Here is a 23,662-nt window from a genome sequence, read left to right as displayed (position 1 = left end):
TGGTCCTCCTTTCTGCTTGTACCCTTTCATTTGGACACCACCTGACTAGACTTCATACACCCCATCTCTTCCTCCTCAATGTTTTGTCCACCTCATAGAGGTATCCCTTCTTATTAAAAACCTCAGATGGCAGTCCTACCTTGCAGATAAAGTCTACAAGTCAAAATTCCTTTGAAATTAGTCAAGGTTAAGCCTTACATCCTTTTAACTCCTGTGACTGTTCTGCCAATGTGTTTCTCTCCTGAAACACACACCCATAAATGTGTTTGAAACTCTAGCCACAGAAACAAGCTCATCTTTACTGAAACCTGGCATGCTTTTCATGCATATGAGAATTCTACTTTCTCCCTCGTGGAATGACTTCCCAGTATTTCTACTCATTGTTAAGGCCTATTTCTAAAATTATTTCACATAGCAGATCATTATAATGGCCTTCAATGAATCATGTATGCCTATGTCAAAATGACATTGCCACTCCTACATCAGGAGGTTAAGTTTGTTTCTGCATCCCCTTAAATCAGGGCTTGGCCTCTGACATCCTTTGATGGACATGACATTGTATGAATTCCAGAGCCTTGGTATTAAAAAGCCTTGCAGTTTTCATTCTCTCCCTCTTAGAACCCCCAAACCATCACTCTGGAAAAGCTGAGTCTACCTTATTGGAGGATATGTAGTGATGTGGAGGGAAACTGAGACCACAGCTAAGGTTAAGAAAGAAGTAAAGAGTAATAAAGGTGTGAGGCCACTGTGAACCCTCTAGCCTCAACTGAACTATCAGATGACTATGGCCTCAGTGAGACCAGCAGAAGAACTGCCTGGACTGCCAGTTCATGGAATTATGATGATGAGAAATGAGAAATCACTGTAATTTTAAGCCATGATAGCATGTGGGAGATTGCTATGCAGAAATAGATTACTGACATACTTCTCAGAAAAATGTTGCAGACATACCCATGAAAAAGTCATGATTCTTTCCTGAGTGCAAACAGTACTTTGTCCATTCTTCTATTATAAAATGAAGCACATAGAATTATGGGTCTACCTGTATCTTTTTCTCTCCCTAGATTAACATCTTTTTCATTTAAACAAAAAATATTATTGGATTCATGTGGGTTTATACTTTTTTTTATTCACTAAGTTTACTGGTACATAGATTAATAGCTTTGGAAGGGTGGAGATCAAGTTTTTGTTGATCTTACTATTTCCTACTACTACTCTAGTGCCTGGAACATGGAAACCATGGATGCTTATTACCAGGTCACATACTACCAACTCCTGAAATCCTTTCCCTTGACCTCTCAAACTCGCGGTCAATAATAAAGAAAATAATTGGATATTTCCTTTATCATTTTGTTCCTCTCCAGTGGCCCTCCTTCCCTGCAGCCCTCTTTGGTGACAGCTATTTCCTGCTATGGCTTGCATATTCTGGAGTTTGAAGGGAAAATTAGTGACTTCCTTGTTTCTCAGGGCTACATACAAACTATCTTCACTTCCTTCTTCTTGAAACCATGAGATCATCAAGCCATGAGAAAGCTGAGTCTATTTAGTGGAGATTCAAAATTTTCTCCTTCTCTTCCTGATCTCTTTATATTGGGTATTCCAACTTTCAGGACATGGACTATGTATTCTACTTATATTCACTGCTGCTGTGAGCTTATTTATTCCATGGTTCTATATATCATATAGATGTCAATGCCTTATTTCCTCACGTCAGACATTCTTAAAAATTTAGATCTTCAAACAAAGTAAAAAAAAAATGTTCTGCTTTGACTTCCATGACATCAGGTTAAGCTACCTATACTCCTTGTTGTGAAGGTCTTCTCATTCCATAAAGATTGCACACAGACTACCAACCACCTTCTCTAATGCCCCTCCAGTAGTGATCTCAATATTTATATGGATCGATCTTCCAATATCGTGGCCTCTTAGTTATTGGCCTCCTCTCTTCCAACGAGCCTGCCCTCCATCCTGTCTCAGTCACACCTTAGATGGTCATATGGTAACCTGTCCATGATCTCCATTTCAAATATCCACCATCCAATCACTGCTTGCTGTATTTCCAGCTCTCTTATTTGTGCCTTGAACTTTAAAATTCTTTTGCCACTGGAATTTCAGTTTGTTACCACTCCTTTTCACACTTCCTCACCCCATCTCTGGCTTCACTTTTCTCTATTATGATTTAATGATCAGTCATTTCAGTTGTTCCCTTGTCTGTCTCTTGATTCATATACTCTCATAATTGCTGTAGCATTGTGTCCAGTTTCTACCTGACACATGCTGAATTCAGACTTAAATGTGGCCAAGAAAGAATTGTCTCTCTTTAAACTTGTAAATAATCCCAAGGGGGCCCTTAATGCTACCTCATAACCAAAGCTTCATTTTCCTACTCTGGTCTCTTTACTCTTGTAGTTGAATATTTTACGATTTATAATCTCTCATCAAAACTTCATCATCTCTACTGTCTTTGCTTTCCTTATTACTAAGAAAATAGACAATTAAGAGAGAAATTCTACCCGCTCCTACTTGCTCCCATCCTTGCTTCCCTTCCTCTTTTATGAATAAACAGTACATGATTCCAGCTAAAGGTATTTACATGCTATTCAATCTCCTCTTACCTACTCATTGATCTCAATCTTTGACTTTCTTTTTTCAGTACCATTTCCCCCCTGGAGTCATTCCTATCATCATAAAATATACTGTAATTTGCATTTTTAGAAAACCTACATGTTCTGACCTAATGTCTCCCTCTAAATACCTCTGCATTTCTTCTTTTTATAGGAAAAAAAAAACACCTTCAAAGACTAACAAGTGGCCAAACATACTGCAAAGAGAACCAGATGAAACTTTAGAAATAAAAAAAATTGAAATTAAACACTTAGCTGCATAAAGTGACAATTATTTTTCAGAGACCAATACAATATTAATAAAAGATATATACTTCATGGTTCATCTTATGAGGGTAGAATAAATTTGATACCCAAATTAACACTGAAAGTAAGAAAAACAGCAGAATGATCTGGTCCAGAAAAATGGGTATAAAATTCTAAACATATTATTAAACAAAATCCAGTAGTGTACTAAAAATAATGTATCAAGACTCTTATATAGTGTAATTCTATTTGGATAAACTTCAAAATTAGAGAACACTAATTCAACTCTTTTCTTTTCAAGGATTGAATATTTGTGTCTCTAAAATTTACATATTGAAATCTATTCCCCTGTATGATGGTAGAAAGAAGTGGGCCCTTCGGGCAGTAATTTATGAGGGTGGAGCCCTCATGAATGGAAGTAGTACCCTCTTCTTGTAAGGGTTACCTAGTGTCCTTTTTTCCCATATGAGGACAGAACTAGAAGTCTGCTGTCTGCAACTGGGAAGAGACCTCACCAGAACCTGTACCTATTGGCACCCTGACCTCATACTTCCAGCCCCCAGAACCATGAGAAATAAATTTCTGTTGTTTCTAAGCCACCCAACCTGTGGTGCTTGTTATAGCAGCCTAACCTGACTAAGAAAATATTTGGGTTCAGTAATGGTTTGGATAGTGAAATGGGGATACTTTAACTGAGTCTATTTACTTTTTAAGTTAACATATAGTAACATTGACTCTCTGTGTGTGTTTATACTGTTTTATAAAGTATGACCCATTTAGGTATATGTTATCACCATGGTCAGGATACATAACATAAACTCCTGCTATCTCTTGTCATCAAACTCTTCCCCTCTAATTTCCAATGTGTGGTAACCACTGATGTGTTTCCATCACTAGAGTTTTTTTTATATCATTTAAATGGAATCAGACAGTATGTGACCTTTTAAGACTGGTTTCTGTCTCCAAGGAAAATGATACTGAGATTAATCCAAGTTGCTGATGTTTGCTGATGTATCAGTAGCTTATTTTTTTTCTGTCGAATATGGATAGAATTGAATGTGTTTATTCATTTGCCCAATGAAGGACATTTGACATAGTTCCAGTTTGCAGAGATTATGGATAAAGTTGCTATAAACACTCGCAAGTGAGTGAGTGTGTGAACACAATTTTCCAATCTCTTAGGTAAAGGGATTGCTGGGTCATGTGATAAACATATGTTTAACTCTTGAAGAAACTGTCAAACTTTTTTCAAATTAGCTGCACCACTTTACACTCCCACAAACAAAATATGAGAATTCTAGTTCCTCCATATAATCAGTGCCACTTAGGTCAATCTTTTTATTACTGCCATTCTAAAAGGAGGAGAGTAGAAAGTAAGTCTTGTTCAGTCCTTAATTTTAGAAAGTAAATAGACAAAGTTTAAGAATGAGAGAATCATGTAAAATTTTATTATAATTTGCTTATTTGTTTGGATAGCAAAGGAAGATACCTATGTATTAAAACTATGAAGAAAAATAATGAATTTACTAGCACAAAATAGACAATGAAACAGAGAAGGAGATCCAATCCACTAGATACAAAGAGGTACTCTAAGATAGTGATAACATGATATTTATAAGGTAAGGTAGTTGGTGCATATGACGTATTATATTATTAGCATTGAAACTATACCCATATGTCTAATATATTTCATAAAAAACAAGTCTTGGCAGAAAAACAAAAAAGAACACACAACAATATTTTAAAACTACTTTTTTAGAAGTCCAAATATAGTGATTTAAAGGCATTTTGTAGAATCTGAATGAGTTTCTTAAAACACAAAATTTTCTTTAAAACCTAATTTCTGTAATATTTCTGTGGTTATTTATATCCCACAACCTAAGTTGCTACTGTGTCAGTTTATTAATGGTCTACTTCACTCCCAGGGGTCTTAACCACAGACACTTGAAGGGCTGGCATGGTCACACCATTCTTAATGACTCACAGGGAGGAGCTTCTCCCTAGAAACCAGGATGGGACTTGAGTCAAGAAACACACTGAATGTTTCACTTTTCCTATTCACAGGTTCTCAGACAACCCCAGGTCACAATCTAGACTGCAGAATCTTTCAATGGCCTCTTCTGCTTACTGTTAACCCTTTGTAAGAAGTACCTTACCTGTGACCACACTCGGGATTTTGGAGAGAAAACTCTTGACGGTTCTGATGGGCACACCCCCTGTCTTGTCATCTTGCATCTTTGTAATGATGTCTTCAATCTGAAAGAGGTTAAAGAAAAGAAGTATTATTTTCTCCCACTAAGTTCTGGGATCAGGGATGTCAGAGGGTGATATCAAAAAGCATAAGGCATGTTCTGTAAAAAAAAAAGTCCCAGTTCAATAAGGCAATGAGGGAGAGATACATTAGGATTCTTGATGGGCTCCAACAAGTAACTCAATGTATATGTGATGAAATTCCTCCTCTTATGTAGATCGGGTTTATATATAGGTTGAATCATAGGAAATTGCCATATTTGAATGCCTCAAAACGATAATTTTCTATGGTTTAACCTAAAATGTTAACACATACTGTTATGAAGTTCAGTCAGGGCTATATTTAAGACCAGAGAAAGAATCAACCAGTCATGTGGGAGAACAAAAAGAAAAAAGACTATAAATGAAGACATAGCCCTGATCTGGAGAAGTTAGAGAACAGGTCTCAGTGGTTGTGAGAGGTGGCATGAGTGTGGTCATCTGGAGCCAGGATGCAGGTGTTCAAGGACAGAGTGCTCTCCATTTGGACTAAGGAAGACAACAGTGTGGAGAAAGACTGGTTGTCTATGGGCTGCAGCCTGGAGCCTAGTGACACACTACTGGTGAAAACAAAATAACCATTACAAATGACTGTTAGCTAAGAATTTATAAACTTTATGTAATTTCCAGAGCAGAAATCTTCAGCATAGGATACAGAAACATTTATAACAAGGACATAGATCTTTTTGTTGGGGAAAGGGGAACAACTATAGCAAGCGAGAGGATAATAAGTGATTTGATCATATATTTTGTTCCCTTGACCAAGAGAAATATCTTTGGAACATCAGGATGGGTTCTCTGAGTCCTTAATGGAGTCCCATAATCTTAAAGTTAGAAGTTTAACCTGAAGCTCATCTAGCTTAATATAATACTTTTGTAATTTGAGGATAAGTGATGTTTTTCAAAGACACATGACTTACAAGTGGTTTGACAGAAACAGATGTCTTGTTATAGACAAAGTCCAGCATGGTATAGCATTATCACTAGCATCTTCTCTGAAACATATTTAGAATTTATTTTGTTCTAGGTACTATTCTAAGTATTATATATATATATCTTATTCTGTTTAATCTTCATAATTATCTTATGAAATAGATGACACTATTCTCATTTTTTCAGATAAAGAAGCTAAGAATTAAAGAGGTATATCAACCAGGGTTAAATTGTGGTAGCAAACAAATCACAAAATTAACGTAACCAAATTTATTTCTGTCTCATGCTACATGTCTAGCCAGGTCAGCATGAGGACTTTGCTAATTGTAGCACTTCTGGGCTGATGGAACAGCCACTATCTTGAATGCTGTTGGTCACTGTATCAGAGTGACAAGAGGGAATTCTGGAGAGCCTTTTGTAGGGCATTAAATGGTACAGCCCAGAAATTACATATAGCATATTTTCTCACAACTCATTGCCTGGAACTAGTCACACAGCACCACTCAATCTCAGGAAGGACAGAGGACTCAGTCCTCTGGGTTCCAGGAGCAGAGGAAAACTGAACATCTCTTTAACAAGATCATATAGCTGCCCAGTTGTGGAGCCAAGTTTGAAACCAAAGACTCCAGAGATCAGGCTTCTAACCCTGAGACTATTCTACCTCCCAATAAGGTTTCTAGAAAATCAGCCAAGCAGGGAAATCATTGTCTCTGGATATTTCTGGGTCTCCATGATAAGTTCTGTGAGTGAGAAAGAATCCTATACTCCCAGGCAGTGGATGAGTGTCTCCTAGAAAGAGAGGTCACCCTCTGAAGACTATATTTTGTTAAATGACAGCATGAGAAGGATATTAATTAACATTCACAGTAATGGCCTTGGCTAACACTTCCTTGTCTCCTAAACTCCCAACAATTTAGAGTAGTTTGAGTATTACTCATCAATAACTGAGGATAGCTATTCCTAGGAAAATGGTTATATTTTCAAAGTAACCTATGCTTTGATCTGGTGTATTATTTGAAACCAGATGTATCTGTTACATTGATGGTTTCTGTTGAAAGGGTAAGAAAATCATTGAGAATTGAAGAGAAACCAATAATTCAATTCTTTTAGACCTCTGAGTGGGCATTAGATGGTAATAATTTTCAGTCCTTTCTTCTGTGGGCTGCATTTGAAGGATGGGCTGTATAGAGGATTCTATGAGATTTCTTTCTCCTCTAAAAGGAGAAAGATTAGTTGCCTCCTCATATGATTAAATCTTGAAAGCACATATTTACTTAAGAGGAAGCCCTTGTCTTCCTATATTGGCACACAATGTATCAAGGAGTGTATCACTAATCAGGGACTGCAGCCAGATCAAAAAGACAGTCCCTCAACTGACCAAAAAGGTGATGGCACTCCAGGAATAGTTTACAGAATTACTGGCCCCCAATTCCTAAATACTTCATAGTATTCCATAGACATGTAATCCTTGCCTTGGTTTTAAGATGGATGTGATCTGTTAATCATGATTGCTAACTTGACTGGATTAAGAGATGCCTGCCAGATTAATAAGGCACACATCAAGGTTTGTTTGAATATGTCATGGAAGTGTGACCTTGGGTAATATCTGTGGTCCCTAGTGCCTTCTTTTCTGATGCTATTCCCCTGCTTTGCTTCTCAGCTGCCATGAACTGAGCAGCTTTGCTCCACTATGCCCTTCTGGCATGATGTTCTTGCCTTGGAGCCAGCTTACCATGGATTGAATCCATTGAAACTGTGAGCCAAGTTAAACTTTTCCTCTTTTAAATTGTGCATTTTGGGTACTGTGTCACAGCAATGGGAAAGCTGGCCAACACATTTGGCAAAGAGTCTACTTTTGACTTTTAGGCTTGGCCATATGACTCGGCTAGCTGTTTGGATATTATTAAATTCAATGTGAGTACATGTTTACAATGTACCTGCATGGTTGTGCTTACCCCTTTACCTGCCCCTTGCCTTTTCTCATGAGAAGAATATGCTTCAGATAGTTATTGTTCCAAGAAAGATGAAAAATATCTGGAGCAAATGGGACTGAACCCATAGATCCGCCAAACCACAGCTACCTATGGACTCATGAGTGAGAAACCAAAGCTTGTTGTTATTTTTCACTAAGTTTAGTATGCTTTGCTCTACCACAAAATTAAAACATAATAGGGCTCTAAAATGCATTTATCAAAAATTTCAATACTTGAAAGTCAGAATAAATAAATCTTAGAACTGATGTATCTTTGGATCCAACCCTTTTTAAGAAAATAGAAATTCAATTTACACTATGTGCCATCTACTTTAAAACTCTAGGGACTATACTGTCTCAGGTTGGTTATTCCATTGTGGTATCAGACAAATTTTTGACATTTGTGTTTGATTCTGGAACATGGTCCACTCCAATATTGGCTTTATGCCCCTGAAACTCCTTGTTATGATTTCTGGAGAATTCCCAAGGGTTTATGAGTGGGCTTTCAGTTCACTTATTTAAAAAATGAGAAGCATTTTCAAACACCTATTTTATGAATAATATGACCTAGGTATTTTAAATAAATTATCTAATTTATTTCTCAATCTTAAAATTTATTTAACAAGGATGTTGACATTGAAGCTCAGAAAGGTTAAGTGATTTATCCAAGGTCACACAGCCACATAGCCAGTAAGTAGCAAAGCTGGGATTCCTACCGACGTCTGTCTGAATTTAATACAGTTATTGTTTATCGACTGTGAAGCTCATCTATTAATTTCTCAGATCTTCAGAAAAACGTAGCTACAATCCTGATGTGAGTTGCATGACTATGAAGTTTAGAAATGGTGTCAGACCCTGGAATGTAATTATGAGAGGCAGGAACCCAATAAATGGCCTTGAGCCTAGCTTATCACTAGGAATCTTTTGTTTTTTTGGTATTTTTTTTTGTACCGGGGATCGAACTCAGGACCTTGCGCTTCCGAGGCAGGCATGGTGCTACTGGGCTAAATCCTTGCCCTATCACTAGGAATCTTACTTCTTCATGTGCTGCATACCAAGATGAATACTTTATTTTCTGTGAGCCCCAGGATACTTTGCAGCAGAGCCTGGTATTGCCCCTTACATTATACAATCCATCAAGTTTTGAGTGGAACATGGCATCAAAGGAAAGTATCAGCGCCACCTGGTGGACTTTAAACTTTTAAAAACATTTCTACCTCTGCTATTTTCAACTCATGTCTTTCTTGCTGGAAGTATACTTTACCTTTTTTGTGTTTGTTTTTTTTAAAGGACAATTCTTTACCCTCTATGGCCTTAGTAACTAATTATAATTATGGAACAGAGGCATTTACACACTTATCTCCTTTCTTAGATTTGAATACTTTTGCAGACACAAAAGGACTCTACTTTGATGATCATTTTCTTAGCCAACATTTGTTGAGTATTTACTTTGGTCCAGGCACAGTTCTAAAAGACTTACTGTACTTCTATAAACTCATTTAATTTTCATGAGAGATAGATTACTATATTCACAGTTTATAAACGAGACAACGGAGATCCATCTCAACCAAGGTCTGCAAACATCCTTTTCAGATACAAGGCCCTTAATCCCATTTGCATTCATGCATTCTAGGCCTAAAGTGGCAGAGGGAGATGCAGGGAAATCAGTCCAGACACTCAGATTCTTGGCTGTCTCAAGATTGACTGCTACTCGGCGCTGGCTGCAGTCGCACTGTTCAAAAGTCTCTCTCTTGAACTATGGGGTCAGTTGGATTTATTTTCCACTGAAAAAGCACAGTTCCAGGGTTGGGAATGGGGACTGGAAGGTATGTACTTATATTTTCTTGACTGCTTAGTTCCATCTAACTTCTAATACCTTTTGTTCTTAGAGAAGAGCAAAATTAATTCCCTGGCATCCTTTACTATGAAGCTCTGAGACATTAGGGAGCATGTTTTGACCTAAGTTCCACAGTGCCACTCAATAAGCAGGTGGCCCTTATCTGACAGCCAAGTGAAGCAGAGAAATCACTTGGCTGGCTTGGCTGGTTCTGCCTGGATGAGTCACAATAATCAGGATGCCCTTCTCCATGGAGCTCGGACCTCAGCCCTGCTCCACAGGTAAAACACTTCCAAACAGCAGGAAAATGGAAACCCTTATGCCACACAGTGAGTTCTCTTTTCAAGGAGAAAGAGTATAAAAGGATACACACAGTTCCCTCAAATTAGCCCAGAGTGTGAGACGGGTGAGGACAAGCTGTTCTTTGTTTAGAAATGGAACCAGCACTGGGATGGTCGAAAGAACACTGGACTGAGATCCAGAGAAATTTGGTGACCTCACCTCTACTGACTTGCTGTGTTGACCTTAGACAAGTAGTTTAACCTTTCTAAACTTCATTTTCCTTATCTTTACAGGGATGGGTGTGTTTGCTAGACTAAGATCTCTAGTTGGAAAATACGGGAGGCTTCTGTGACTTGACAAATGCAAAACTGTGCCTGCAAGGAATGAGAAGGGCAGGCCAGCAGCCTCTAGACTTTCTTTCTCCTTGTGCCGATCTTCTAGGCAGATCTATGCAGAATTCTTTTCTGGGGTAGGACATGCATGCTGGGGAGGGTGTTGGCCAGTCCTGGGGAGTTTCTGATGTTTTTAGAAACTATTTTGGACAGATGGCATCAGATACCAGATAGAGGCATGACCCAAAGAGCCCCTAACTATGTTCCTTCCTAGCCAGCCCAGACCTACTCATCTCTGCCTAAATGGGTGATGCTCCTACAGAAATGAAAAACAGCCCATATTAGTATTGTTTGTACAAATTAATGATCCAATGAAATAATTTATTTAGCTTGTCCAGTGTTCCCTCAGTAGAGGATTAAAAAACTTCAAGTACAGGCTAATTATGGTGCAATTATTAAAATAATCCATGCAACTTCAGCAAAGGAGGCACAGTGTGCCTCAGGCATGAAGGTCTTTTTATCGAATGTTTCATCTTGACTTTGTGATTGGTTGCCTATTTCTAGCTGCTAATGATTGTCACTCCAGCTCCTGAATTTCATTAAAGACCCTTCTGTTCTGGTGTCTGTGAATGAAGGAATGGTTCTTTGGATACCATCTTATCAGCCCCGAGGCAGGAATCAGAGCTGGCCGATGATAATTGTATTTCTTAATCCAACATGTGCATGCTTCACTGAGCAGGCTCTGTCTCATATCATTTTCCAGAAGATCAGGCATTTCTCTTTCTTATTTTTAAAAACATAACACACTGTTATTCTCAACAATATCCAGTTTACTTACTACTTTAGTGAACATGCATTGAGCAACTAAAAGTGCATTGTCCTATATTAGTTAAAGCAGATGAAAGTGAGTCCTTCAGCATGGACAGACAGTTCTGCATGATCCAGGGATCTAGGCTCGTTGCTCAAGATGTGTTGGAGAAGTGGGACCAAATGTGGGCTCCAGAGAGGGTGGAGGTGAAACACTAAAGAATTCTACTTCAAGAGGCCCTCAAAATGGGTTCCATCAAGACCCCTTTCCTCTTTTTACCATCCCAATTCAAGACTGAGATACCAGTGGCCTGAAAGGAATTTGAGGATTCCACATGTTAACATGAAGATGATCAAAATGCCTGTTAAAGGAGGGTGTGGTGACAGACCGGACATACAGCTTGTATTCCTAGCACCCTAGGAGACTGAGGCAGGATTGCCAAGTTCAAGCTCAGGCTGGGCAACTTAGTGATTTTGTGAGACCCTTTCTCAAAGTAAGAAAAATGCTAGAGATGTAACTCAGTATGAAGGCTCAATCTTCAAACCATAACAACAGCAACAACAACAAATTCATAAAGCATGATTAGGTGGGCCCTGACTCTTTTTCTGATCTGTTTTCCACACTGCAGCCTGCATGATTCTCTTGAAATATGATCACTTAACTCCTCTACTTAAAATCTATCTATGGTGTTCCCGAGTTTATCCTGTTATAAGCTCTTATAGGACCCTCTATTTTCTCTCCATATAAATTATCACTTTAATTTGTATCTCCCATTAGGGTGGTCACCACTGAGTCCTAATATTGGATGCTCTGTAAATATTGCTTCATTGAATAATTGAGTGGATACAATAAGTGAATAGCGTGAGGGCTATATTCTTAAAGAAGTTTCTCTGGGATTCCAGTACTCAGTGGTATTCTTAACATATTAAGAGAGTCTTGGAAGTAGTGACATCTGCAACTTAAAAGTGAATTTGGTATTTGTATTTAAGATGGTCTTGCTTTGGGAATGGGTTCCATTAACAGAATCCCAAGATTCCATAAACTTTAGCAACAACATTCAAGGAAGGGTTGCCCAGGCACTCAGTGACAGCCAAACTGGGAGCCAGTTCCCTGATGAACTGGGCCTGCCATGAAATACACCAGGGGAGATAGACGAAGTACCATTATCTGTTTTGTCCCTTGGAGACTTGCTTTAATGATTTTAATATTGCTGTATGTAGTGTTTCCTAAATTAGTTTTATGGAAAACATTTTCTCCCATTTAACTTAAGGGAAAAGTAGGCAAGAAGGGCAATCCAGTCAGTGATCCAATGACTTGTGGATGGTACTTTAGGGAAAATGTCTTTCCCCTGAGCGTGGTTAGAATAGCCAGGCCTTAGAAGGCCTCATCTTTCTTGAGTAAGAATCTGTCACTGCTCTGGAAGGTGAGGGGAGCAGGTCCTTCAGGAGGCCATCAACTGAAGGCTCTCTGACTGCAGAAGGCCAGCTGCAGTGCAAATGAGGACAGTGGACACTGGCCAAGGAAACATTCTAGCATTCTAACTTCAGAAGACCCAAGATCCCTTCATTATTATCTCCTCAAATTAGCCCAATTTGAGTGTGTCATCTGTTTCTTGTTGGGAATCATCCCCTCTTTACAGAATAAGATGCTGTATTTAGGGAGGATAAATTGTTCAAGGCCAAATTAAACCATTGAGTAAATGAGACAATTGATATGAAACCCAGGCAGTCTTGCTCCAGAGCTGGCTGCCTGGGTGCCTATGCCAGCTGGCCAGGGTACATTCTATGGAGGCTGGGGTTCACCTAAGGCTGTAGCTGAGTGGGAGGGGATGCAGAAAACAGGGCCACATCATATGCGTAGAAGCTGAATACACAGTAGGGGAGAAAAAATACCCCCCAACAAAGACCACATTCTTTTAAAAAATTTATTAATGCATATTTTCAGTACATGCATTTTACAATCATCATGAGAGTTGGTACAAGTGCATAACACAGCTCATTTCTTTTTTATTAATCCCCTTCCCTCTCCCTCCCTTTCCCCTCCTCCTCTAGTTCCCCTTTCCCCTTTTTCATTCTGGGTGATATTATTACTCTTAGTTCATGTTTATGGCATGTAATGTCCATGTTCATTAAGGTTATTAGGACCTTGTACCAGACATATCTTCACTCTACCTATTTTCCCATCTCCTCTCCCTCACCCCTCACCCTGGGTCCCCTGGACCCCTTCCCATCTGCAAGAGATTCATCTCTGTGTATCCTTCTCTCCTTTCTTTACTTTTCTCTTAGTTTGTACTTTGCCTTACTCAGATGAGAGACACAATATGCTATTTAAATTTGTGTGTCTGATTTATTTCACTCAGCATTATATTTTCTATGTACCTCAATTTTCCTACAAATAAAGACCACATTCTTATCCCTCAAACCTTAGGCTATTGTGTCTTAGATGGGAAAAGGAACTTTGTAGATGGGAAATTATCTTAGATTGGAGGTGAGCCCAGTTTACTCACAGGAATTCTTAAAAGCAGAGGATTTTCCTTCTTGTAGTCAGAGAGAGATGTGATGATAGAAAAAGGATCAGAGACAGCGTTTTGACACTTTTGAAGATGGAGGAAGTGACCACAAGCCAATGAATGTAGGCAGCTTCTAGAAGGGCAAGGAGACAGATTCTCCCTGAGAGCCTCCAGAAAGATACATGGTCCTGCTAACATGTTGATTTTGGCCCAGTAAGACCTATTTCAGATTTTTGGCTCTTGGAACTATGAAATAATAAATTTATTTATTAAACTTTATTTTTATTAAGCTACTAAGCTTATTGTAATTAGTTGCAGCCACAGTAAAAAATATAGACCCATAGTGATCCTACTACCACTAATAAATGTTTGACTAATCAATATCGCATTTTTTCCAAAATAGACCTTAATGTTTCCCTCCTACACAGGAAGTGGGTGGGCTTCTGCACACTGCTCTTGTTCGTTCTGATCTGTTTACTGGTCAAACCAGCTGCCAACCAGGAACTGTGGCAGCTTCTTGGGGAAGCTGTCTGTCTGTCTCTAACTGAACTGCTTACATGGCATTGTCAAAGCTCCCTCTTGATCTACCTGAGACCAATTACATGGGTGGCTCAGAGGGTCTTTCTAGGAGCTTCTTAAATTAATCACAGCAGCACCACATTCCACAGAGGCAAAAACAAAGATAAGTTTTATTGTTCAGCTCAAATTTTACGTAGCCACATTTTCCAGTCTATCACACCAGAGAGAAATGTACATGAAATGCTACATGGCAACGCAGCCCAAATAATTCAGCCAGCACTGGAAAATACTCCAAATTTGTATGTGAGGCTTTTTACATTGTGTTTCTACAGAACTATTCAAGTCCTAACATGGGTATCACCTTGCCCTTACTGCTGCAGAGAGGGCAATATACTTACTTTCACAGAAAACTAAGTTCATCAACTGTCCTAGAATATTATTAATTTTTTCCTTTTAGGAGAAATGAGGAACATAAAACCTTGTCTGCCCTCTGACCCCAAGAGTCACTGGACTCTAAAATCACTCATCCTTTCCTGCTTCCCTCTTTTCTGACCCTTAAACCCCTTCCCCTATCCCAAACTGCACAACTGAACCAAAACAAGTGGAGCAAATGCAAAGGTTTGGGGTAATTTATGTTAATGATCTCTGCAAAACCTGCTGTGGTTTCCTACAGCTACAAAATAAATGCCAAACTTCCTACTGTGGAATTCAAGGTCTTCTATCAAACTCTTTCTAAACCTTCTGCCCAAGGACACAATCATCTGCAGAAGCCCCTGCATCCTCCCTCACTCCTCATGAGTTTCCTCCACCCCTTGCAAACCCACCTTGTACTTGTCACACTGCCAGGCCCTGCTCAAAAGCTACCACTTCTGGGAAAACTCCTCAGGATACTTCCTGTACATGCATCCATATGTATTATGAAAGTCTGTATTTTTTTATTCCCCATTTCCATTCAAGGATGTGAAACAAGAACCAGAATAGAGTGTTTCTTCCTTTGCTCCAGTGATAACTTCCTCTACTGAGGGCTGATGTCATACTCAGTGTCTCCGAGGTTGTCTTTTTTCTCAGAATGTGGGTTTCTGGAAGGAACGCATAGTTTGTATCTCAGAAGCATCCCTGGTTCTCTGCAGCTGGCTGCCTTGAATGGAAATAGAGAACTGAGAGGCTCACATACATTCTTTTAAGGATATTTCAGGGAAATGAAATGGTTACAGTCTCCCCGAGTTCCTGAGAGAAGAGCATTTCCAGATGGAGCAACGAGGGCCAGAACAAACTCCCTCAGTGTTTGGAAAAGACTTTATACCAGGGCGTAATAGCTGTAATATCTGTAATCTTAGCTACTCAGGAGGTTGAAGAAGGAGGAGCCCAAGTTTGAGGCCCTTCTGGGCAATTTAGTGAGACTCTGTCTCAAAAAATAAAAAGTGCTGAGGATATAGCTCAGGAGTAGAGTGTGTGCCTAGCACACACAAGGTCCTGGGTTCAATCTCCTGTATTAAAAAAAAAAAAGCTCCCAGAATTAAAAGGTGGTGGGCAGCTGAGACCAAGTCATCCCCACATAACCCTTTCCTTTCACTCTGGACTCACGTTTACTGACCCATTCTCTGTGAGTTCCTCAGCCTGCCTGCACCTCGAGGCCACTCCTAGCCTGGGCCCTGTGGCACTCTGGACCGAGAGAGCTGGAAGTGGCACCCCTTGTTTGTGCCACCCATCTGGCTGGGGTGAACAACGGCCATCCTCCTTCCCTCTGATGGCAGCTCCTGCTGGCCTCTCCTCAGCACAGCTGCCCATGATTTTGTGCACTTAGGGTTCCCTCTGTCCTCCTGAACCTGCCTGAGCCCCATTCTTTTCACTGTCCCCCTGACGATGGCAGCCTCGCTGCACCTGAATGTACCATTTTCTCTTCCCCTGGGTGCTTTCCTCTTTGGTTATGTCATTCTTCATGTTTGAATCCCAAACTGCTCCAATGAGCACACGAGAGTCACCCCAGGGGAGAGGGAGACTGAGATAAATTACAGCATGGGAACCCTCCCCCATTCTATATGGGCAAAATCAGGTAGAAATGAGTATCAAGGTTGGTCCTGAAGGAGAAATGGACAATCATCACTTCTTCCAAACACATTATTTGCTAGGGGCCGGGAAACCAGACAGGCAGGGTCTTTCTGTCCACACTCATGTGTTAGCAGAGAAACCCCTTGGAGATTTTAAATGAGTCTAAAGAAGGAGAACAGTCCCCAAGGAGCCTGCATGGAAGGAAGTGCAGGACAAGGATGCCACCAAGTAAAGCCTTACCTGAGCCCCTGCCTAGCAATAACCCAAGGTCCTGCTGGACCCTGCGGGGCAAGCCCAGGACCACCCCTGTTTTATGAAGCCCTAGGATAGTAGCAAATATGTCCTTTTTGGTTTCATGGCTCTTGTCTTCCTGCTGGCATTTAAAGCTGCCCTAACCATACCAGCCCATGCTCTGTAGCTTCCAGGGACGCATCTCCAAGTGACAGCAGTGTGCTGTTCCTGCTCTGTAATGGTGGCCCGAGCCTACTGTCTCATCAGAAGAGTCTGGATCTCCCTCTCATGGCATTTCCCACCATCCTCTCTAAGCAAGTATCAAGCTTGGGTCTTTCTTAATTGGCTGGTGTCTCCCCTGTCTGGCTCTTTGGCTAAGAAATAAAGGTGCCTTTGTTCATTCAGGCTGCTGCTATAGCCATAACAAAATACTTTAGACTAGGTAATTTATAAAAGTAGCAATTTAATGCTTACAGTTCTGGAGAGTGGGAAGTCTAAGATGAAGTCACTGGCAGATGGTACTTCTCTGTGTCCTCAGGAGGGGCAGACAGGCTCACTCAAGTTTCTTTTACTACAAAAGCACTAATGTTATTCATGACGACAGAACCCTTATGATCTAATCACCTTCAAAAGCCCCACTTTGGGCATTAGGTTTCAACTTATGAGTTTTGGGGAGATACAAACATTCTGAGCATAGCAAGTGGTTCATTTTATTCTCTTCTTTATGTTCTATAATATTTTCCCAAATCTCTAATATCCATAAACTAGTTTTTATTGATTTTAAAGGCTAATCATGTATTTCTAAACTTTAAGTGAGTATGCAGTATCTGGCATAGTTATTTACTCCTCAACCAATCTTCACTCCTCTGTCTTTCAAAATCAATTTTAGGTTCTCCTCTATGTGAAGAGGATGAGTTGATACAGAAGATTTTACCATTCCTTTCAACAGTGTGTGACAGGATCATCCTTTGTGCAGGTCTCTGCTGAAGCTTTAGGGGACAGCAGCTGGGACAGGAGAGCCACACTTTCAAAACAGTATCACCAAAAATCACGTCCAACTTAACAGGCCCCATTTTGTATAGGTTTCCAACTCCACGGAAAATGAATGTTTTATTAACCAGACTAATAAGGCTCCCTAGAGCAGCCCTATTTTTGCTGCCTGCTATAGCTTGGATGTGATTTGAGTGTGTCTCCTGAAGGTTCATGTGTTGGAAGCTTGGTCTTCAGTGTGACCAGGTTGAGAGGTGGTGGAACCCTTAAGAGGTAGAATCTAGTGGAAGGTGATTAGGTCACTGAGAGCACTCAGAAAGGATCCATATGGCTCTTGTAGAACCTCAGTTCCTGCAAGAGGGGGTTTTTATAAAAAGATTAAGCCTGTCTCCTGAATCCTCTCTGGCTTCCTGTCTCACCGTGTGATCCTGCTCACACGCTCCAGCTTTAGGATTCCATCTGCCATGAGGCCCTCACCAGAAACTTGCACCATGCTCTTCAGCCTCCAAAGCCATGAGCTAAATAAAATGTTTTCCTTTATATGTAAGCTAACCTCAGGTATTTTGTTATAGCAACATAAAATAGATACACTGCCTTCTGATACTTATACACTGCCTTATGTCCCTTAACACAGTAGAATAAGCGGTAGGACTTTCCTGCCCACAGATAGTATTTTGTCACATGGAGGCTCATATTTGCCTGGAGGAAGGATGAATTTCACCAACTTAGGAAAAGGTGTCTTCAAATTTCTAAGTCCTTTGCCTCCTGCTCCTGAAATCATAGACCAAAAGAGAAAATTTTTCATCAAGAAAATGTGATTTAATAAAGCGTGTATCTATCTGGTTTAATTCCAATTTTTAATCTGACTAAGAAGGAGCTTGAGCAACCCCAGGAAGCATTTGATGGTCTGTAGGCCACATGCAGAAAATCAGTGGGATAAATACCAATAACTGAAAATAAACTCTGCACACTCCTTGGGAGTGTGGCAGGGTCATTTTCCAATTACTTCTGTTAATCACATAGATTGAATGGCTTTTGCAGCTCATCTCCCTGCAGCTCTTCCGCAATAAGAAGGCAAGTGAGCTTGAGGTGAGGTTGCAGGCCAGTGGGTAGGGCCCAGGAGAGCCCCTGGGTGAAAAGGCCCCAGCTAGGGGGAGATGGCATGGTGTCTTATTGCCTGCCAGTCGTTGAGCTGGCCACCATCTGTTTATATTTAGATGATGATGTTGCCTTTCGTGGGGAGAAGCAGAACAATCTGACAAACCACTGGATTTGAAACACTGACCACGATAATTTGGAAGGCATGTGTTTCCCCCACCTGAGGAGAGAGGGTTCTACAGGAAACTAAGCAACTTGGGAAAGGAGTGAGGACCAATTCCAGAGCTGAACCACATTTGAAGGACCAATGCCTCACATGTAACTTGTGCAGTGGTGGTTCTCCTACTTTGCAGGAACTCCTGAGTCAGTTGTATTCTTATTACAATTGTGTATCTCCTTGTTATGGGTTGATTGTGTCCCCTTAAATTTGTATACTGGAGTCCTAACCCCTGGTATCTTAACCGTGACCTTATTTGCAGATAGGATCTTTACAGAGGGAACCATGTTAAAGTGAAGTCATTAGTGTGGACCCTCATCCATTATGACTGGTGTCCTTACACAAAGGGGCAATTTGAACCCAGAGACAGATTGCGTGCAGGACAGATGACGTGAAGACACAGGAAGAAGATGGTCATATGTTTAGATGTTCCCCCAAAGCCGATGAGGTGGGACTTTCTTTTTCAGAGGTAGTTTAATCTGGAATGTGTAATGCTGGGGTTAAGGGAGTGTGATTACTAAGCTACTACATGCGATGATTAGTTTGGCACCACCCTAATCCCTGGTAGTCTGAATAAAATAGAAGGGGCAGAAAGATGCTGCTGACTCTCTTGTTACCTTTGTTGCCTTGTGTGCACCCTGTTGTTTCTGCTCTGCCATGCCTGTTTGTCATCCCTGTCTTGGAGTTGGCTGATTATGGACTACAACCTCTATGAACTGTAAGCCAAATAAACCCCTTCCCTTCTAACTTTGGGTGTTGGGTATTTTCTCTCAGCAATGAGAGAGAAAGGTAACTAACACAGTCATCTATAAACCAAGGAAAGAGACATGGAACAGATCCAATTCCTGCAAAGGCACCAACCTGCCAACCCTGACTTTGGATTTCTAGCCTCTAGAACATCAGACCCTAAATTTTGGTGGTTATGTAAGTACCATATGCTAACTGATTGCTCCACTGGAGCTCCAAATTTTGGTTGTTTAAGCCATCTAATTTGTGATACTGTTAGGGCAGGCCTAGCATATGTCTACATTCTTGGAATGATTTTACAGATTGTAAAAATGAAGTTTTTGTCTAACACACAATGAAAACTATTTCCTTTCATCTTCCTTTCTGCCCTCTCTCTCATTCCCTCCCCTCTCTATGTGCATGCACATGTGCACACATACTCACACACTCGGGAGATGATGCCTAATTATTTCCAAATTAGCATTCCTTGTACCAAATTGAATTATTACACACTGTCCAATTCCCAAGCCCCACAGCATACCCTACAAGCTCTAGCTTTCTGAAAGCCAACACCATGTCTAATGTGAGGAAGTGCGAGCAAACACTGGACTCATAGCTCAGAGCAAAACTATGGGGCTCCCAAAGTAGGTGTGGGGTGAAGGTATCATCTCAAAAGCCCTCTGCATACCTTTCCTTCTTGCGGTCATAAAGACATCATGTCCCCTCTGCAGGTCTCAGTCTCCTCATAAATGGATTGAATGTGCTCCATCATGGAAAAAACAAAATTTCAGATGTTTAAAACTGAAGTTTCTCAATGCCCTGAAACCTAAGTGCCTTGGTGAGTGCTATTTGTGTTTCCGGGCATTTCTAGTTCAGTTCTGCCCAGCACTCCTCCCCTCCTGCCGACAAGTAAATGGTGATTCCCTAAAGGGGGTTATGGGGGTGTGAGTTGCCTATCCTGTGGCCTCAGCCTCTCAGCCACTTACCCTTCCAGCTTCTCCAGATTGTCACAGGGTTCCGATGACACATATATGACAGCTTTTTCAAGAACTAGGGGTAGGGGTTGCACTTGGCCCAGCTCCCAGGCCCACTTGCCCCTGCAGGGAAGTGGAGGTCAGCATGAGCCTTGGGGTGGGATCCTGGCTTCGCATCACTCAGCCCTATGGAGAAGGACAGCACCACTCAAATGAGGAGTGAATTCCCCCAAATGTCCTTTGTGACACACCATCACCAGGGACTCCTTTTGGACACCTATTACATGCTGGCTTCAGACATTCTCCTAGAGTGTCAGTACTCGGGCACTGGGAGGTAGGAATTTTAGAGGAGGGGGTGGGTGAGATGGAAAAAGCCCTGCATAACATGCACTGTGACAACATATGCACAGTGGAGGGAAGGGACCAATTCCATCTGATAACAGCTTCTGACAGCTAAAAAGCCTTTGTCAACAGGTACCTCACTTTGGAATGTGGACATCTGACGGGAATGGAAATCTGGTTTTGTGCGTGCATGCGTATGCGTATGTGTGTGTGTGTGCGCGCGCGTGGGCTCGTTACCTTGCTGTGTTGGAAATAAAACTGTCAGTGGGCGTTTAAAGTATTCTAGATCCCCTGGCAAGGAGGAAACAGATTGCTGGCCTCCTCAAGGTCACAGTCATGGTGAGGAGGGCCCTTCCCTGCCTTCTGCAGCACACAGTGTAAGGGCTCAGAAGGAGACCAGACCAAAGCACTTCAGGGCTTGAGCCCCCAACTCCAACTGAAGAGCAGATAGTGCACAGATCCAGGGCCAAGGTGAGTGGTTGGGAAAGACATGATTTTCACCTGGAAAGTATAAATGGGGGAAGTGTAGCTGTGGGTGCTGTATCCAAAGACAGAAGGGAGAAGGCTAAAGATCTGGCCCCAGAGTGGATAAGCATTTGCAGAAGCAGGCATGACAACCATCTTCATTGGATGCCACTGACATGCCAATTCAGAAGCCCCCTCACCCAGCCTCTGCCAGGCTGCTGTCCTGCCCTGTAACTTGGGCAGGAGTGGACTGCTTTCTCAACTGTGTTTATAGAGTGTCCAAGGCACAGGGAGAAAGCATCAATGAAGCACTTCATTTCACGTGACCTCGTGATATTTCTACTTCCTCATAAATGATCACTTACTGTGAATGCCAGACTGGTTACTATGCATCTTCTAAGCATGTCCCATCCCAAGGTTGGATTGATGAGGTGGGGGCAAGAATCAGGCCCGAGACCCTCATGGGATGGACCCAAAAAGACAGTCTAGCCCCTCACAGTGAGACTGTAGGGTGGAAAGCTCACTTCTGTGCTGTCATAAAGGTGAATCTTATATCATGGTGTGTGGTGGGGAGAGTTTTGAGACTTTCAGGTGTGACATGTCAGTCTTGACCCTAAATAGCTGAAAACCCTGGGCTCTGTGCCTCAGTTTCCACCTGCCGAAGGAAAGGGAACACCTTCTAAAAACCTGTCCACCTCCTGGAGTCTCAACAACTCCCCCCCCGCCCCCCGCTCCAAAATACACCTTGCCATATCTCCTCAGCACTGCTTGTGCCCAAGGAAGGCTTTTCCTAGATGCTTGTGTCTTGTGTCAGAGCCTCTACTTTCCCCATGTTGGAAAGGAGAGAAGCTCCCCTGATAGTGAGAAATTGGCCTCTGCTTCTTCCTTTAATGATCTAGGTACTTGAAGGGGGCCTGGCTCATTTCTGCTTCCTGCCCCAGAGTCTTAGTCACTTTCTCTTGCTGGGACAAAATACCTGACATCTGCGATTTAAAGGAGGACAGATTTATTCTGGCTCACGTTTCAGTCCATAGCTGGTGGCCCCAAGGCAGGACGGCCTGGCACAGCGGCATGGCAGAAGAATAGCCGCTCGCTTCATGGCGGCCTTGAAGCAGAGAGAATAAAGGAAGGAGCTGGGAAGGGCCCCCAGTGACCCACCTTTTCAGATCAGACCCCACCTCCTAACAGCAAGTCAGCTATAGAGCCCCCCTCCCATCCAAGCATCTTTCAAAAACCCCACCTATGCGTGCATGAGGCTTTGGAAGGACATCTATAAACCACAACATCTAGGGTAAAAGGAAGCAATATTCTGCCCATGGGTGAGGCTCAGGTTTCTGGCAGTGAGGAAGTTTCTCCACTCTGGGGTTCCAAATAAAGACATCTGGTGGCGCTGTTCTCCATGTTTCTGACAGGCCAATGGGTAATAAAGGTGACATTCTGCTCTCCATCTGCCTCATTCCTCTCTCTTTCTCACTGGTTCCAAATTCAGATGGGAACTAGGGGTGTTATTAAATGGACTATCTAAAAATCATAACCCTAGTCATTGAGCTCACACCATGAAGGCAAACCTACCACCTGGATTGAAATGTTGCCAACTCTGTCTTCTCTGGCAAAGCATTCAGGACTCCAAAAACCTCTCCACTTTGCATGCCATCTGGAGCCCACAGGAGCTTAGTTCAAGTTGTTCTCAAGGAGACCTGGCTCTGGTGGCAGGCCACAGTGTCTGTCAGATGGTTTCCTCAGGCAAGGTGAAGCTCAGGGGTCTCAAACTGTACCTCCTAAGTAACTCAAGCTGAACCTTGTCTAGCCAGACACAGAGCTAGGAGTCCCTCTGGTTAAATAATTCATGGGCTACCTCTGGGGGTGTAAACATACCTCTGTCTAATGCCATCTGACTGGTGATTTCATGCATCATTTAACTCTTCCCAGTGCCCAGGAATGCAACAGAGATTAGATAATTGGAATAATTTCACTTCTGTAAACTGCTTTGTTTTCTAAGGAAAAAAATATTGCAAACTTGAACTATAAAAGAAGGATTCTTCTGGTTTGTCCATGGAGAAAAACAAAATCAAGCATTCATGACAATAGTGAATTGAGCACGCCATCTCCTCCTCTCCTCCCTGCAGTGTGATTGGCCCTGAAGAAAGATGCCCAAGGCCAGTGGGAGATGCCACCTGAACTGCATTCTGAAGAAAGAGCCTGCAAGTAGTGAAGGAAAT

The 23,662-nt window shown here is 41.6% G+C and overlaps 1 protein-coding gene across 18 annotated transcripts in view; it reads right to left on the bottom strand.

The window, feature by feature from the left end:
* Positions 1–23,662, bottom strand: part of Rgs6 (regulator of G protein signaling 6) — a 596,709-nt gene that overhangs the window by 177,404 nt on the left and 395,643 nt on the right. For 17 of the 18 annotated variants that reach the window (XM_004837270.4, XM_087195071.1, XM_013067441.3 and 14 more), the window contains one exon: positions 5,027–5,126. In XM_004837270.4, coding sequence (XP_004837327.1) covers positions 5,027–5,126 — 100 coding nt within the window. Of the gene's footprint in view, positions 1–5,026; positions 5,127–20,350; positions 22,152–23,662 lie in introns of those variants that run through there. The other variant, XM_087195076.1, reaches the window with a different exon arrangement.

This window comes from Heterocephalus glaber, unplaced genomic scaffold (assembly GCF_053883595.1).
Source record: "Heterocephalus glaber isolate CG9 unplaced genomic scaffold, H.glaber_assembly_v1.0 deba00001608, whole genome shotgun sequence".
Classification (NCBI taxonomy): Eukaryota; Metazoa; Chordata; class Mammalia; order Rodentia; family Bathyergidae; genus Heterocephalus; species Heterocephalus glaber.
The sequence above is the reverse complement of the archived record's forward strand: the minus strand, read 5'-3'. Positions and strand labels throughout refer to the sequence as shown.